The following is an 18,756-nucleotide window of genomic DNA, read 5'->3' as shown; positions in this document are numbered from 1 at the left end:
TTTGTTCAAAACTTGACATGCATCATCTAGAAACACTCATGGCAAAAAGTTATCAATAGAATTTCGATTGGTGATTCAGGTTCGCAAGCAAAACGTTTGAAGTAGCAGTTGCCTTTTACTAAAATGGTTTCATCTCTTGATTGCAATAAGATATTTTCACCAAACATAGTACACGTGTGTGCAAGCTCAGTCCGAGGTCACGGTAAAAAAATTGTAGTGTTTGGCCACTTGGTGGTACTGAAATAGGAAAAAAACTTGAAAACCACTACATCTACACAACAGTTAGTCTAATTGACTTGAAAATTGGCATGCACTGTTCTTGTCCAAGTTGTCATGATGGTAGCGATTGTCCACTTGGTGACACAGGAAAAGGAAAAAACACGAAAATGGCTATAACTACACAATCATTAGTCCGATTGACTTGAAAATTGGCATGCAGTGTCTTGGTCGAAGGTGCAATGAATGTCTATGATGACCTTTGCGTCGTTGCCATTGGCCTATGAAATTTGAGAAATTGTTAGACCAGGTTAATGGAGGCTGATCAAAACGATACTTGCTGGGCCTGTTTGACTCGTTAATTCAAACCTGTTTTCTTCATCTGTGGAAAATACATGTTTGGAAGATATTTTGAACAATGTCTCTGCTTTTTGTCTATACACTGTAATTTGTCCATACAATATAAGTCATTGGGTTCCTATGTTGTTTTGAATAACTACATTTGTGCTTCTCATAAGAAAGATATTTATATAGGTTTGAGTAAATCATAACATAATTTTTGGGTGAACTGTCCCTTTAAGAGTGATGGAACAGAATGGAGTAGTAGAAATAGGGTGGAGAAATTGAATAGCTAAATGGCAGAGACAATATGAGAGAGAGAGCAAGAGACAGAGCGAGAGAAGAGAACCCCAGAGATGAAGAAGGAATGGGAGGGGGATGCTTAAATAGTCTGCAGTAAAGCAGAGCACTGAATGAAAATCTATACGGCGAGGCATTCATTAGCACTCGTTTGATTAATAGAGAAGATAAGGCAACACTCACACGCACATACTCACTGACACATCGAACGCAGCCACGCCCATGTAGACGCAGACAAATGATTCTAAATGTCTGCATAAGCAGACAATAAACCTGCAGCTGTAGTCGCAAGTTGAGAGAATTTGGACATGACAATGATTTTCATCACAGCTCTATTCCTGCTTAATAGCCACGAATGGAACATCACACTCGCTCCATCCCATCTCTCTCTCTCTCCGTGTCTTTCGCTCGCTTTGTGATCACTCCATCTTGCTCATTCATCCAGTACTTGCTTGCATCAGTTCAGAGCCATGCAGATGAATTATTGATGAACGTACCTTTATAAGGGAGCCAAACAAATGAGTGAAGTGAGTGAGCAAGAGTGCAAAAAAGATGATTTGTACAGTCAAAAAAATGAGAGAGATAGTTACCTCATGGACTTGAATGTCTCTTTTCCTTTCTCAAACAGGAACTATTCTACACTAATCCTCAGAATTGTTTCTAAAATTTTTATTTATTTTTTTTTTGGACAGTGTCACAATTTGCGTCACAGCTCTGGAGCCGCATGTGTGATGGATTTCAGCACCATCTGTGGTGGACAGCGTCAGCGCCAGAGCACTAGCACAGACCCGCAGGCTGTGTGTAGCTCTCATTGCACGCTTCCAGCACCGATGGCTGTAGACAGCACCTGCTTTTACATTTCAGAGCACACATTCTGGACAACTTCTGCAATCTGTACAGTTCAGTGCACCAAATAAAACACACCCAGAGCTGGATGATTTGAAGTTGGCCCCTAACCACCTCAATTGATTACAGTGATTGCAGGCAGTTTGCTGCAAGTATAACAAGGCAAATGTTAATTTTTGTAAAATGGTACACAAGTGACTCACTAGTGAGGGGCTTGGGAGCTTTGAAGCACTTGTTTTGTTGGTTATTTAGAGATTGACTTTATGCCAGCTGCAACAAGTGGACAGGTGTGTGGAGCAGAAACTTAAGCAGCTTAAATAAGGAAAACTTTCATGGTTACCGGCATGTGTGTGTGTGTGTGTGTGTGTGTGTGTGTGTGTCAAATGTTTGAGCAAAGCATGCTAACTGTTCTGTCGTTGGCTGCACAGATGAGCACAGAACACTATTTAGAGTCATGTTAGCTTAGCCTGCAAGTTGACCCTGGCAAGCTTGATTGCTAAAAAAGTCACGTTTCTGTTTGAGTGATATTTTGGAAAAAATATTAGACCTTAACAGCATTTGATAGCAATCATAAATGTTAGCCAGGTGTGTATGACTCTGTTTGGCAAACAGGTACGCTATGTATAGTCGGCGTCCATACGGGTTTTGCACAAAAGATTAACATGACGGCACATGCTAGTTGAATTATGAGTTGAATTAACAGCAACTACATACATTTATCCACTAATCATTCAGAAACATCCAGTTGCATTCTAAAATTTGTAACTTCTGTAGGGAAAACACCCTAGGAAGTAAAATTAGCTCAAATTAAATATTTATAGGGAATTATAAAGAGTTGTTTAGATTACAACCGAGCAACTGATTCGTCCAGCGTTCATTTGCTCGAGCCGTAATTAAGCTCTGGTAATGGATATAAATATCCAACAATCGTGAAAACCCTGATTAAAGCGCAGGTAGCTTGATCACAGTTTAAGACATTAAATCGTAAAGCACATAATACAAGACACTTTCTTTTAAAATCTACAAGAGATTTTATTTATTCTAACACAAGCTAATCTACCACGAACACACACACATACATTCATTCATTCATATGCGTTGCAGTAAGACAGGAAGTGAGAAAGGAAGAGTTTAGGAGAGAGAGAGAGAGAGAGAGAGAGAGTGTTATGATGAATTCCTAGCAAAGTTATGCTTTTCAGAAGATCTGACCTGAATGAACCATTAATCATTAAATGCACCAGTTCAGTTTTAATCTGGAGGTACTTGCTTGCGTCGACTTTGAATGTGAATATCCCTCGTTGGCGTGTAGAGAGGAGTTTTCCAAGTCGATGAGTTGTCGCAGGGTATTCAAGGTCCGTGTTGTGTTCGGTAGAACCCAATCACGTTTGAGCTTGCTGAAAAATTAAAGGGAAGTCTCTTTGTCGCTGGAGTTGAAGCGGCAAAAGTCGTTGGTTGAACTTTGTGGCAAAACTTGAGACTTTCAGCGGAAAAGGAGAATTAAGTAAAAGAAAAGAAAAGTGAGTGAAGGTTGGATGGCTTGAATGAGCGGCTGGTCTGTTCTAATTGTTACTCCATTGTTCTTGGTACTCTGGTCATGGCTGACCGGTTCTTTCTTCTGTTGCTCTGTTTTCCTTGACCAGAACTAACCAACTCCTAGTTCACTATCTTGCAATATGATCATTTAAACTTAGTTGTTTGTCACACCTCTGAGGAGTCCTGGCCAATCAGACATTGTCCTGTTTCAAGCGGGCCTTCCTCTGCCCCCAATAAAACATAAGTGTTACATCCTGTTTCTGCTTCAGCAGAGAGTGCCATTTTAACATAATCTCTATTAAATGGGATACAATACATTTTAAACAGATTTCATTCAAGTCAGGATATAGGAAAGGGAGAAAGAATCAAATTAAGTCCAAATAAGGCATACTTTCAGTCATTCAGTCAAGAGTTAACACATTTACATGAATTGTGAGTGTTCTAAAGCCTAACTGTTTACAGGTAGTACTTGTGGACACATAATGCAAAATGTATGTAGTTAAAAGATGTTTGATAAGTCCGTTAAAATTGTTGGAAATTGTTTGAAGTAAGGAAACAAAAGGGTCTGGATTGTCTCTCTGTCTTCTTGGGTGACCCTTTGGTATGTCGCTTCTTCTACTATCAGGAAGCATGTGTCGTAAAAGTAATCAGCCTGGCTTTATCTGCAGACGGGCCGGAGCCGGAACCTCAATTCTGAATTAGAATTATGTTTTGAAAGAATCATCTGAATGATTCATTTGTCTGGTTCGCCCACAGTTCCTACACTTCTTCCTGAGTCTCTCCATTAGTGTCCGACTCCGGTTTGAACAATGTAAAGTTGAACACCATTACTGACAATTGTCATTTTGGCTGCGTGAGATTCGCTAGTTTTGTTGTTGTTGATCACCGAAGCATGAGCTGTTAAAGCTCTGCCCTCTTATGGAAAGTGGGCTGGATCAGCAGCTCATTTGCATTTAAAGGGACACAAAAACAGCATGTTTTTGCTCAGCCCAAGTTGGGGCAAATTTGACAAGCTATAATAAATGATCTGATGGGTATTTTTAGCTGAAACTTCACAGACGCATTCTATGGACACCAGAGACTTATATTACTTATCTTGTGAATGGGGCATAATAGGTCCCTTTAAGTGATCTGAACCCATGAACTGTAGATTTACTGTGTTCCCATGTCACTGTGTCCTTGAGAAAAGCACTTAACCAAATGATGCTCCACAAGGGCCCGTCCTTACAGTTAGTTGTCTGCTAATGGCAGATAACAGCATCTTCACTTTGATTTGTACAACGGTGTAATAATGTGTGAGAAATTCTAGAGGTTAAATGCACACTTACAGAATAAAGCTCACTGCTCTTAACCAGATTGATACATTAATACTGTTTGTATGTATGTATGTAATGTATTTCTTTCTTTCCTTCTTTGGTAACAATTTACAATATGGTTTCATTAGTTAACATTAGTTAACTACTTTGAATGAACAATACTTCTACGGCATCTATTAATCTAAGTTAATGCTAATTGTAAAATTTACTAATATATTATTCAAATCCAAAGTTCTGTTTGTTACATTAGTAAATGCACCAATGAGAAGAGAGTAATCTTTCAATCAAATAAACAGAGCTTAAACAAACATCTGGGTGGTGTAGGAGTGAAGGAAAAGCTTGACGTTGCCAATTTTGTGGATAACGAAGTGGCTGGCTTAGGTGGTTGAATTTTGTCCTTGAATGTGATAGTTGTTCATGAAGGATACCATCGTTTTTGCCCAGCAAGCGTTGACAGTTGCGTGACCTTCAGCTGAGATGAAGAGAGACTGAGTGGGGGAGCGCTGGCTTGGGGGTAGAGGAGTTTGGTTTTGATGAAGTTGAGCTTGAGTGGTCAGCGAGGTGCCAGAAAAGCATGCTGAGATCTTTGCTGAGATTGTAGACATGGAAGAGGAAATGAGATAGAAAGTGGAGTGTTGTCAGCTTGACGGCAGCATGGAGTGCCATGTGATTCAGTGACTCAATCAACTGATCTGGTGTAATCATCATTCATGATATATGATTATGTGGTTGAAATGTTCCTGGTTTAAAATCCCAAGTGATTTTGCTTTTCAGTAAACTAAGTAGCGGGCATATTTGATTGCATTAGTTTTGTTATTTTACTGACTTGAGTAATTTGACCTCTACTTCACGGTGCTATCAACATAACATCCAACTCCACCATTAACAGGTTGCTTTTGGTAAGAAATTTTGACGTCTGACATTTAAGAGTAAAATGAGATGGAGAAGGTTTTCCTTCCTCAACTTATAGTACTTGAATATTTTCAAGTTTTTATTATGTGAATAATTCATAAATATGTTTGCATGAAAATGTGAAAAGTATGTCTTGTGTTTGAAAAGACAAATAGAGTATGCATAGTTCTTCATCTTGTATTATTTATGATATATAAAAATAATATAAATTAATGTAGAGCTGGGAGATAAAAAGATAAAACTTCCCCCGCCATTTCGAAGTGATAAAACTTCCCCCGCCATCGTCAAGTGGACGAGGGAAGTTTATTTCGACAGACCCTCATCCCCTCAAATTGGACAGAGGGTGCATGCAACATGATTTTGACGTCACACTAGGTTGCAGTTAATTTACTCCCAACCCTCAAAACTCTAGTGTATGATATTGGATTTATTTAACCGCATTTAAAAATGTTATAGTTATAGTTTATTGTATTGTTAACATTTTTGTTTGTGTGGTTTTTAATATTTTATAACCTATTTAATATAAATATATTAAAATATTCATAATTAATATTTGATTATATTAAATTTTTTAACAGCCCAAGCATACATGCAGGCCTATAGAATGGTGCATAAAACAAATTCATAAAGAAAAAACTGTAAATAGGAAATCAGCTCCATTGCGGGTTCGAAGTGTTCAACGGCTTATGATGCGACAGATCAGAATTTAGATTTTTCCCACCTCCTTTTAGGAAATAACGTCTGGAACGCCACTCAGAGTCAGAGTTTCGGTGTGTGAACTCAGGGTACATCGATCAACCCCGAGCTCAGCGGGATGCGTTATTTGACATCACAACCAAGATGTCGGCAAGTCCTGTTTCAGATTAGCATAAATGTAAAAACAAATTTTAACATTACACTGTAAAAATGAATGTGATTTTAACGGTAAAATGTTGTAAAAATGCTACGAAAAAAAAAAAAAAGGTTAATAGGTTAACAGTAAGTTCCCTTACTATATACAGGGAAAAACTGTAAAAGCTCTAACCAGACATTTTATGGAATTTTCCGAGAAAAATACTGTAAATTTTACAATCTTTAGAAGTAAAGAACAAATCAATGTATAATTTACAGTCAAAAACTATAAACTGATATTTCCACAATTCCCTGTGCGACACTCCACATTTGAAAGTATTTTGTTTAAATAATCTACTAAAATTTCTTAATAGTTGTTGTTATCAGTTATGTACATTAGGGTTTTATGTTACATGTTCTTTTGTTTAATTAATGTTTATTGCATTGTCTAAGTGTTGTGGGTTACCATGATGGTGTTTTGCATTTGCATGAATGACTCTATGCACCTTCTTTATATCAGTATATACTTCAGCTTGTGGAAAAGCTATTTGTGATGAACTCTGATTCTTCATGTGGCTTTCTGTTTTACCACCTGCATTATTATGGTGGTTGTCAGTATATGTTAAAGGTACAGAACAGATTTTAGTAGTAGTGTGCATTGTTGAATTTACTGGTTTACATTCAAATTTTCCTGTTTGTAAAGTAGCACATCTAAATTCATATAATTTTTGTTTAACTTCTGCGTAATGACTGCGTAATGTAATTTCAGTGCTTATCGCCAATAGTGAAAGTGTAATATTAATGTAAATGTGTATCAAATGAAAACGTGAGTTACCACGCAAGTTTAAATCATTCTTTTATTTATTTAAACTCTTATTGTGAACATGCACTGTATTTATGATTAGGACTCATAATTAGGATTTAAAGTGGTTTTCCTTCATCTGCCGTCAGTCCCTCAGCTCACCATCGGTGTCGCCAAACTGCTCTGTCTCCAAAATGTTCGTACGCTTGGGTCAGAGTTTGCGTGGAGGTGTGCAAATTTTCCCGTCAAGTTTGTTTTTATAAATCACAACTTATGCATAGGAACTGGCATACGCACTTTCAGGGCCTGTTTTATGCGTAAGCACAGTTTTATAAATGAGGCCCCAGATGATAAACCACAATTAACTGTGTGGTTTCAACAACTTTCACTCAGGAGCAAAAATCTGCCTTTAAATTAAGAAATAAAGATATGCCATTTATTGTGATTAAGTATCAATATTGAATGATATGATTTTTTTTTTTTTATCTTGATAATTTTTTGGCCATATCACCCAACCCTAAATTGATTTTACATTTTGTTATTGTTGTTTACTTGTATTAATGTTATTGTTATTTATATTACACACCCACATAAAATCACTTTTATCTAAATAAGTCACATCCTTTTTAACTAATGTATTATGAATGATTTCTGAAGGATCACACATGAAGACTGGAGTAATGATGTTGAAAATATAGCTTTGCCATCACAGGAATAAATTATATTTATAATATATTACAATAGAAACAGTTATTTTAAATTGCAGTAATTTCATTATATTACTGTTTTCCCTTTATTTATAATACAATAAATGAAGCCTTGGTGAACATTAGATACTTCTTTTAAAAACATTAAACTATCTTACCAACCCCGAACTTTTGAACAGTAGTGTACTGCCAAACCAATAGAAATATGGCAAAAGATATATTGAAGGAGAGGGAAAGGAGCAGGTGGCTGCACATTGAGCAGCAAGAATTGTCTCATGTGAGATTTTCTTAGAAGAGTCACAGGGGGTGCAGGCAGGCCGTAGGCTGTGTCACTATTGTGTGGAAATGAATGACTGAAGTTGCATACAGTTCTTTGTTCTTGACACAACACACCATGTTTTTGCTTTTTTCATGTTTTCTCTGTTTTCATTCCTCTGTAGACGGTGCGTCATGGATTTCCCTATCAGCCCACAGCTCTGGCATTTGACCCGGTGCAGAAGATCCTTGCCGTCGGCTCTCGTTCTGGAGGAGTACGACTGTATCCTTTTTTTTCCCTCAGCGATCCAATGCTGTTTCCTCCACAGTGTAATTTCAAGACTTTGTGAGGACTTTTGGGCTTTGGGATAGCTGCTCTCTGAGGTAAGGTATAATACTGTCATGTTTCCTTGCTTTAAAAACCTCCCTGTGGCATAGAGGGGTGTAAGACCATTTGACTGACTCCCAGAGGAATCGCTGCACAATATTACGAATGCATTAATACTGAAAATGACTGACAGAAAAATAGAGAGAGTCAGACAGAGAGACTCAGTACCCACTTCCAACATAGTTTGATAAATAATGGATAAACATGAGTATTGGCCACTAACAGAAACCCATATTAGCTTTAGCTTAGATTTTTTGTTCTGTAATTTTTTGGCAGCATTATTAAACAGGCCTGTGTGGAATCTGTGCCTGCAAAACTCCACTGAAAATGAATTACTGAGTCAAATCAGTGTTCTTGCCTTACCAGGAAGCCTACAATAATGTTTTATTTTCAGAGATGTCTGATTCGATTTGCTGGGAAATTTCCCGGCTTCGGTCATTGTTTGTATTTACATCATGTCTGTAAACAATAAAAAAGGGCCAGCTACTTTGCAAAGACTAGTGCGCTTTCAGAAGTACATTTGACTATTTAAAAAAAAAAAAAAAAAAGGGTAAATTGTTTCAAAAACATGCAATTTTATGTTTTAACCACATATGTTGACAGAGAGCCCAGGCAATGTTCCTTCAAATGTTTTGCCAAATTTGGTGATGCTTTAAACAACTAATAAAACATTAAGGATGCATTCACATTTGGCAGATTAGGTTCAATTAAAACAAACTCTGGTGCGATTGCTCTTCTAGTGCGGTTCATTTGATTAAGTATGAACGCTGCCATCCGAACCCTGGTTCGCACCAAACGAGTGGACTGAGTTTCCAAACAAACTCTGGTGCAGTTTGACTGAAATATGAACGCAACACGGACCAAAGACATATAAACAAACCAAAAAACAAACAAACAAACAAACAAACAAACAGGACATGATGTCACAAGATGCAACCCTAAAAAGAACAGGATGCTCCAGCATACCTGTTTTTTCTCATCATAGGAGCTACATTGCTCATTACAGTTTAGTACAGGTGTTGGAAACGTCTCCTTGCAGCAGATCTTCGTTTGTGTGTGTGGCAGAGGAATTCCTGGTGCTGTTTTAACTCTTACACATTTTATAGGCTTGTTAAGTGTTGGCAGCTGATAAAAAATGCCATCATATGTATGCACATACAATGAGCGCTTTCAGCCCAGTACACAGCATGATGACAGTGTGAATGCTAAGAGAACCAGGACTAAATGTATTCTCTTTTTTTGGTCTGGTCCAAAAGAACCAAGAGAACTGAACTACACCCTAAGACTCAGTTATGCTACATTCTTCCACATTTAAATTCATTCCACAAAATTCTACTGATTTTCCTCAAAAATTGTGTTTAGAAAATGCAAAGTCAGCAGATTCCATGTGGGCCTTAATATGAGTTAATTCCAATTCAGATATAATGAATATAAATTCACCAAAGAGAAAGACCTCACAATTTAGAAGAGAATTTAGAAGTGAAAATATGTGATCTGATTTATGGTGTGTGTAATTTATTTTCTCAGCCGCATGAATAAATTAATCATATTCCTTTAACCTGATGCCAGCTCTTGTTCAGCTCAAGTGTCTGGAGTGTTTTATGATTTGGAAACATTGCCGGCAAAAAAATCAACATTAAATTTTTTGGTTTGTCCTCAGTGATGATGCTATTTATTTGGTTAATCACAAGAGGCTTCCTTGCGATATTGAGTAAACAAAGTCTGTGTGCAGAGAGTCAGACAAAGCAGGAAGTAGAGAGAAGAAATGCCCAGAAATCATTCGGCAGACAGATGAAACGATAGGAGGGAGGGAAAGAGAGATAGTGAGCCATTTTTGCATCACAGTGAATTAGCTTTGTGCTAATTATGGACCTGTCATTACCGTAGATAACTATGGACTGTGTTACTTAACTGTGAAAAGCATGACTCTCCCTGTCTCTCTTTCAGTCTGTCTCTCACTTTCAGATACTTTTTCCTCTACTATTTCTGTCTTTCTGTCTGTCCTACTATCCACATGTATCACATGCTAATGAGACATGAAAGGAGAAGGGGCTTTGACTCCGTTGGGAGTCATTTCTGTGTCAGCTGAAAGTTTTGGTATGGGCTATTGTGAAGAAGTCACTGTGTGTATTTTGCTGCATGACATACACTGCAAGGCCCTTTCATACCTAGGCCTAATAATGGCCATTGTTTTAAAATGAAATGTTCAACAAGCACATATGATAAAAACAGTTGTGCTGCTTATAGGGCTGGTTGATTATGATTTCACTTTTTTAACATTAGTTAGTGTGTAATGTTGCTTTTTGTGGATAAAATTTACATAAACCCTATCCTCGAGAACACGCAACAAAAGGGGTGAGGCCATATTGGGCTGCTTTAGAGAAGAGGAAGAGTTATTGTAGTAGAGTGCTGTGACCATGCTGTAATTTTACGCCAGACTGCTTCACAAACGAGGGTCAATTCAACGCTGAATTTGCACAAAAGATAAACATGACGGTACATGCTAGTCAATGAGCTGAATCAACTCCACAGCAACTACATACATTTTTCCACTAACTGTTCAGAAAACGTCCAGTTGCATTCTAAAAGTTGTATCTTCTTCTTGAGTCTCTTCATCAGAGTCTGACTCCGGTTTAAATAATGTAAGGCTGAACTCCGTTAGTGACAATCGTCATTTTGGATGTGTGAGATTCTCCAGCTTTGTTGTTGAGCAACTGAAGCGCAAGCTGTTAAAGCTCCCCCCTCTTCTGGAAAGTGGCCAGGTGCAGCAACTTGCTTTTCTGAATTCATTTATGAATAGAACGTTTAAAAGTGCCCAAGAATTAAATATTGAATTTATATTGGCATAGTTGAATAACAAGAGTTCAGTACATGGAAAAGACATACAGTGAGTCTCAAACTCCATTGTTTTCTCCTTCATATATAAATCTCATTTGTTTAAAAGACCTCTGAAGAACAGGCGAATCTCAACATAACACCGACTGTTACGTAACAGTCGGGGTGTACACCCCAATATTTGCATATGCCAGCCCATGGCATTACACAAGGGCAGAACGTCTGGATGTGCACAGCTGAATCGTCAGACTAGGTAAGCAAGCAAGGACAATAGCGAAAAATGGCAGATGGAGCGATAATAACTGACATGATCCATGATAACATGATATTTTTAGTGATATTTGTAAATTGTCTTTCTAAATGTTTCGTTAGCATGTTGCTAATGTACTGTTAAATGTGGTTAAAGTTACCATCGTTTCTTACTGTATTCACGGAGACGAGCCGTCGCTATTTTCATTACTAAACACTTGCAGTCTGTATGATTCATAAACACAACTTCATTCTTTATAAATCTCTCCAACAGTGTGTAATGTTAGCTTTAGCCATGCAGCATAGCCTCAAACTCATTCAGAATCAAATGTAATACATCCAAATAAATACTATACTCACATGATCCGATGTATGCATGCAGCATGCATGACGAACATCTTGTAAAGATCCATTTTGAGGGTTATATTAGCTGTGTGAGCTGTTTTTATGCTGTTCAAGGCAAGTGCAAGCTCCGGGGCGGGGAAGCGGGATATTTAAAGGGGCCGCAACCTATATATCAGTGCATAGTTAATGATGCCCCAAAATAGGCTGTTAAAAAAATGTATAAAAAAAAATCTATGGGGTATTTTAAGCTGAAACTTCACAGACACATTCAGGGGACACCTTAGACTTATATTACATCTTTTAAAAAGAAGTTCTAGGGCACCTTTAATAGAACAGCATTTTTTTAAATGTCATTTTTGAGCAATTTAATGCATCCTTGCTAAATAAATGTATACATTTCTTGTCTTACTGACCCCAAACTTTTGAAATAAGTATATGTTTTATTAATCTTTAATCTTTAATGACACTTTAATCATTATAAATGCTAACAATTATTACAACTACAACACTGTTAAATATAATCTTTTGCTAATCTAAAAATGAATGTAAATTTTTCATCCTGTACATTATAATGTACGACAGCTTACTGCTTGTGTTTATTTCAGATTAAGTTTGCATTTTGTTCACCTCCCTTTCTCCTTTCTGACTCTTTCTCTCTATCTTTCTCTGGGCAGAATGGTATATTTAGTTCTTGTTCAGAGCTCTGTATTGATTGAAAGCGCCCAAAGTTAAACATTCACACTGCACTATTGATTATCAACCTCTCTGTGTTCTCACTGCATACACTGTCTGCAAATCATTTTTATAGGGGAATATTCAACGTTTGCTTCCGTGTATGAGTTTTCATTTGTGCTTGTTTTAGAAAGATTTGTAAATATATTAAAACAGCATCTCTCTTTATAGCTTAGGAAAGAAAGACAGGTTACTGGCGTAAAACATAGGCTTGCATATGTACTGTGTATAAAAATAGGCACCATGCTGATGTAAGCAAGGAGCACATCATACTAACCGGTTTTATTGATGTCATCTTTGTGTGTGTGCGTGTGTTTGGATGCAGATCTTGGCAGGGTGGCAGTATGCAGGGCTGAGATTGGTGTGGCATTCACTTTTACTGCAGTCAGCTAACTACACAAGCTTCATGAATGAAGACAAAGAATCAATTTCATGCCAATCCAGTAAAGTCATTCTGAACTTGTGGAAAATAAGCAATTTCATAGAACCATAAACAGATGAAAACTTATATTCTTAAGATTCTGTTTTGACAAAATACAGACAAATTTTGTTCTGTCCTTGTGCAAATGAATTTAACCCCTGACCTACAGTAAGTAATCCTGACAGAATATAATTGTCACATTGATGTAACCGTCCTAACAGATTATGCTAGCTGCTTGTATGTGTCTGTTAGTGTATGCAGTGGTGTGGGTTTTGTTTGAATATTGTTGAGACCCATAGGAGGTAATAAAACAAATAGGTTTTGGACAAACAGCAAAACGTTCTATCCAAATTCTTCAAAAATGGCACAATTATGGAATGGTACACAATATTCATTTCTGGATGAACTGACTTGTGAGTAGGAGACGCACCATGCTCATTTTCAGTTCTATTTAGAAAAGTTGAGCACTGGATTGTGTTTGTAAGTGGTATTTTACATGGCAAAATGGTAAAAGTTTAAAAAAGTTATGCTTACCAAGGCTGCATTTATTTTATCAAAAATACAGTAAAATGGTAATATGATGAAATATTATTACATCTTTTCTATTTTAATATAATTAACATGTAATTTATTCCAGTGATGGCAAAGCCGAATTTTCAGCCTCATTACTCCAGTCTTCAGTGTCACATGATCCTTCAGAAATCATTCTAATACGCTGATTGGATGCTCAAGAATATTTTATTTTTAATCAATGTTGAAAACATTGCTTTATTTTTGTGGGAACCGTGATACATTTTTCTTAATGAATAGAAAGTACAACAGCATTAATTTAAAATATATAAATATATATAAATATCTTTCTGTATATCAAATTTATTTTAAAAAATAACATGGAGATAAATATAATATTGAAAAATAATTTATTGAGAAATAAAAGGCATTATAATTAAACTTAATAAATACATGTCTTTCAATTTCCTTATTTTTTTAGAGGTTTATTACCTTTCATTAACATGTAACACTGAATACAGAAATCATAATAATCGCCTCAGATGCAGGGTGTTTCACATGCTAGCACAGGCAGGCATCATTGTTCATTACCAAGGCAACGACATACGCTTCTGCATTCCACACTACTTCTTGTGTGTATGGAAGGTGAGCCAAGATCTCAAGAAAAGCTGGCCGCCTAGCACATAGTTGATATAGCGGTTTGTGAATGTAAAAGGTCTGAATATAAAAGAGCACAACAAAGTTATTGTCTCCCAAAAGAAAGAACTGATACTAAACTGCCTGAAACGAGTTGTCAGTAATCCCAGTCTTGAAGCTGCTAAAACCTATGCACGGTTGTAACAAATTTACCATATTGCCAGCCTTTGGTCTTTTATTGGCTGCCCACAAACAACTTCTACAACTTAGAAACGTCCTGTTCAAGTCGTGGTTGCGATGGAGGTTCAGACTGATCAGCTATTTCTTTCAGGGTTTCATTATTGGACTTGGGCTTGAATTGATATGGTAAAACCGATGCCATTGTTACTGTGTATACAAGTGCCAACGAAGCCTCCGGAAATGAAATTCAGATATGGTAATAGGTGTTTTGTTTCTGACATGCACTGTAAGCGGTAGACCAAACACAACAGACTGGGCCGTGTGACCAATCAGAGCAGAGTAGGCTCTCAGAAAGGAGGGATTTAGAGAGACCGAATCTTTGATTGATCCATTTTAGACACAGTGAGAAAAGAGGTGCTGCTGCAATGTATATAGAAAAGTTTTTTGACCTTGGATGCATGTTAAATCTATTGTAAGAGACTTTCAAAACAAAATTAGGAACCTTTAAAATAACATAATAGGAGCACTTTAACATCTCTAGATGAGCATCATCTGCATGACTCATGAGTTCTCTAACAGCAACCCTGTAGTGGTCAGTTTTAATTCACTGGCATTACATAATAAATTCTTTCCAATTGTTATAAATTCAGACCAGTGCATGATTGAGGGCGACAGCTGACTCCCTTCAAAACTTCGGCCTTTTACGCACAATGTATGTGTCTGTCATCTTTTGTGTTTTTGTTAGGATCTGCTCTGTGACACCGGTGCACTATGAGCTGCTTTATTGTGTGATGTAGTCCTTATCGTAGCAGGAAGCGAAGAGAGGATTACTGTCCAATAGGAGACTGATAATAGAATTCTCTACCTGTGTGTGCGCATAAGCGAGTGTTCAATTCTATGTGCATTTCTCTGAGAGTTTGTAAGTTTGTATGTGTGTGAGTGTGTGTAAGCACGTACATGCGAACAGGTAATAGAATTCTCCTCTGATAATTTGTCGATTCTCATCAAAGCAGACTAGTGGAAATGGAGAGAGAGGAATTGGTTGTGGAGTGATGATGAATTTTGGTGTGATGGCAAAACAGAGGTGGGTGTAGTCATGTCACCTTCAGGATAATTTTTTTTTCCTTTTCTGTTCCATTTTTATTGGAGAGGGGAGAGAGAGTGTGAAAGAGCAGGAACTGTTTTCATTATCAGGCAGGGCACGTTTAGAGTTCAGCGCAGCCTCTGTCCAGTTAATGTCGGAATGATGGGCGAAACGCACACACGCACTCACACGCTCATCCAAACACATCTTACGCAGCCACACAGAAACATGCACAAACACCAAGGCAATGACAGATGTCTCGTGCGTGTGGTCAGAGTGACAGTGAATAATACTGAGATCTTAGCGCTGACGCTGATAGTTAGCACGCTGCTGCCATCTTTCCTGATGACAATATGTCACCCTTCTTTACAGTCTTTCTTCATATTTAAAACATCTTTGCACCAGTTCTCTCATGCTGATTTTTCAATTTTGTGGCAGTTACACTTTGATACATTTGATTTTAACATTGGATTTTTAATTTTTTTGGTTTCCTATTAATCTAATGTCTTTAGCTAGCATATAGTTTACAAAATGAGCTTCTCAAAAACAACAACAACAACAACAAAAAAAACAAGTTAAAAACTGATTAGCTTTACGTGGTTTCGAGAAATAAGAGTACACAGGTTTATATCATTTTATTTTTGCAATTTCGGTAACACTTTACAATACGGTTCATTTGTTAAACATTAGTTAATGGATTAACTAACATGAACTAACAATGAGCAATACATTTGTTACTGTATTTACTAATCTTCGTTAGTGTTGGTTAATGATAATACAGTTGTTCAATTTTTGTTCATGTTAGTTCACAGTGCATTAACTAATGTTAACAAGCTTTTAATAATGTATTAGTAAATGTTGAATTAACATTAACAAAGATTAATAAATGCTGTATAAGTGCAATTCATTATTAGTTCATGTTCCTAATGTAGTTAACTAATGTTAACTAATGAACCGTATTGTAAAGTGTTACCGCAATTTCCTATGCTGCTATAATGGTTCCTTCTGAGGTTTTCCTTCTTTTGAAACTTAAAAAAACACTTAGTAATCAGTAAATGGGATATCGGTGGAGATGCTGCTTCTTTTTAGACACTACCATTCCAAAGCTTGGGGTCATTACTATTATTATTTTTAAAGAGATTAATACTTTTATTCAGCAAGGACACATTCAATTGGTCTGAGATGTGGGAACTTTTGAGGTCTGAGATGTGGGAACGCTGAAGAAAGAGGGTTTGCAGTTTAGCTCAGTATTGCATCTAATCAGCCAATATTGTCTTAAATAGCCATAGCACTTTTTCTTTTTATAACATGAGGTTTTGACAAAATGTATCCTATTCAATCTTGATTTTGGTGAAATGTTACAACGATTTTTTGTGTGTGTGTGAAAATCTACAGTTTTGGATATACATGGTAATAACAAATAAATTAAAAAATCAATTAAAGTAACTACAAATGAGCATGTAAAGCAAATATCTTTAAAAAAAATTTCTGTTTGGAGCATGCCCCCGTCCCACGCAATGTTCTCACCTTTCCCCCCCTTACCTGTTTGCATCCCTGATAATATTACAAAAGGTTTCTATTTCAAAAAATGCTGATCTTTTGAACTTTTTATTCATCAAAGAATCCTAAAATAAAATGTATCCAGGTTTCCACAGAAATATTAAGCAGCAGAACTGTTTTCAACATTGATAATAATAAGAAGAAATGTTTCTTGAGCAGCAAATCAGCATATTTAGGATCATGTGGCACTGATGACTGGAGTAATGATGCTGACAATTCGGCTTTGCCATCACAGGAATATACTACATTTTAAAATATATTAAAATAAATTTAATACAATTTTTTTAATTTTTCTGTATTTTTGATCAAACAAATGCAGCCTCATTGAGCATACGAGACCCACCACAAACTTTTGAATGGTATATAACTGATTTCTGTTGATTTTCTTTTCTTTTTTTTTTTAAAGGGTTTTGTCATTTGAACAATTGCTTTGTTAAACTACAGTACAATTCAATGATGACACTGTACTTCTATCCTTCACAGCCTCCGTTTCATTCCTGTCAAACGTTAAATATGATCCTACCCTGACTAAGGTCTCTAAAGGTGGATAAAAAGTCGCAAGGAAGAGAACACCAATCACAATTTAGTTTTCAAATATTACAATGATGTCACTGACATCATTAATATTCATCCTGTTAGCAAATCTCTGTGTTGTGGACTTGGAAAACGTTGCCAAGCCATATGCCCACGATTACACACACTCACACTGTAGCGAGGGACCCATGCAGAGAACCTAATTACATTTTATTTAATTAAATTAATGAACATTTTATGGCTGCAACGAAATACAGGACATACAAACACCTACACAAAGACATTTGTTTTTCTGTCATGGCATATGGACTTTACATTGACTTCTGTTGTTTTTATATTTTCTACCCCCTGACCTTGATAGAAACCTTTCTGCATTTCTACATTTTCAACATCATTAAAACAACATTCAGTATGTTTATTAAGTCGTTTCCTTAAGGGACACACAGTGAAGGTGATTTCAGTTTTTACTGTCGACATGGGAACATTTGGTCCCACAATGTAAGCAAAACCTGACCCACACACATTTTTTTGTATATACTTGTGGATACTTTTCTTCTAGTCATAAATATAGTGAAAGGTTATAGAGATATTCAAAGCAGCGGACTAGAAAGGTCAATCATGTGTGATTAATGTGTGTGTGTGTGTGTTTTTGAGGGCTTTCATTCTTTACTTAATTAAAATAATATTTAGATTATGTTTGTGTGTCCTTGAGGCTTCGGTCATTTCAGGCTTCAGTTAACCAGCATACAAATTGCTTTGGTGTATTATGTGTTGTGTGCGTATGTTTATGTGCATTTCTGGGTGTTTATGTGTGCTTTGTGTTGATTTTTTTCTTGATGTGCGTGAAATGCATGTGAACTGCCTCCTTGATCTGGTCTCAGTTTGATACAGTGGTCAAGTTTTGGCAGATGTTGATTGGCTGATTATTACATGGATGGAGGGAGTGCGGAGGTGGGGTGTCGACGGGGCTAGGATGGAAAAGATAAATTACGTTGTTCGGTCATTGTGCAGAAATGATTGCAATTAGACTGACTGAAAGAAAGGCTTATGGGCTTGATGAGTGTGGAGGTGGAGAGGTTGAAGAGCAGGTCAAAAGAATGATGGAGGAAAAAAAACTGATTGAGTAACTGACTGACTGCCACACGAGCATAAGCACACACACTCAGCTCTCAAGTGTATTCACACTGAGGCAAACATTCCTGCACTCTTGCAAACAGAATAAAAG

At 36.8% G+C, this 18,756-nt stretch overlaps 1 protein-coding gene across 3 annotated transcripts in view; it reads left to right on the top strand.

Annotated features, from left to right (window-relative positions):
- Positions 1 to 18,756, top strand: part of stxbp5l (syntaxin binding protein 5L) — a 173,863-nt gene that overhangs the window by 23,182 nt on the left and 131,925 nt on the right. For all 3 annotated transcript variants that reach the window (XM_067409209.1, XM_067409210.1, XM_067409208.1), the window contains exon 2: positions 8,243 to 8,340. In XM_067409209.1, coding sequence (XP_067265310.1) covers positions 8,243 to 8,340 — 98 coding nt within the window. The remainder of the gene's footprint in view (positions 1 to 8,242; positions 8,341 to 18,756) is intronic.

The sequence above is a fragment of the Chanodichthys erythropterus genome, chromosome 14, assembly GCF_024489055.1.
Source record: "Chanodichthys erythropterus isolate Z2021 chromosome 14, ASM2448905v1, whole genome shotgun sequence".
NCBI lineage: Eukaryota > Metazoa > Chordata > Actinopteri > Cypriniformes > Xenocyprididae > Chanodichthys > Chanodichthys erythropterus.
The sequence above is the reverse complement of the archived record's forward strand: the minus strand, read 5'-3'. Positions and strand labels throughout refer to the sequence as shown.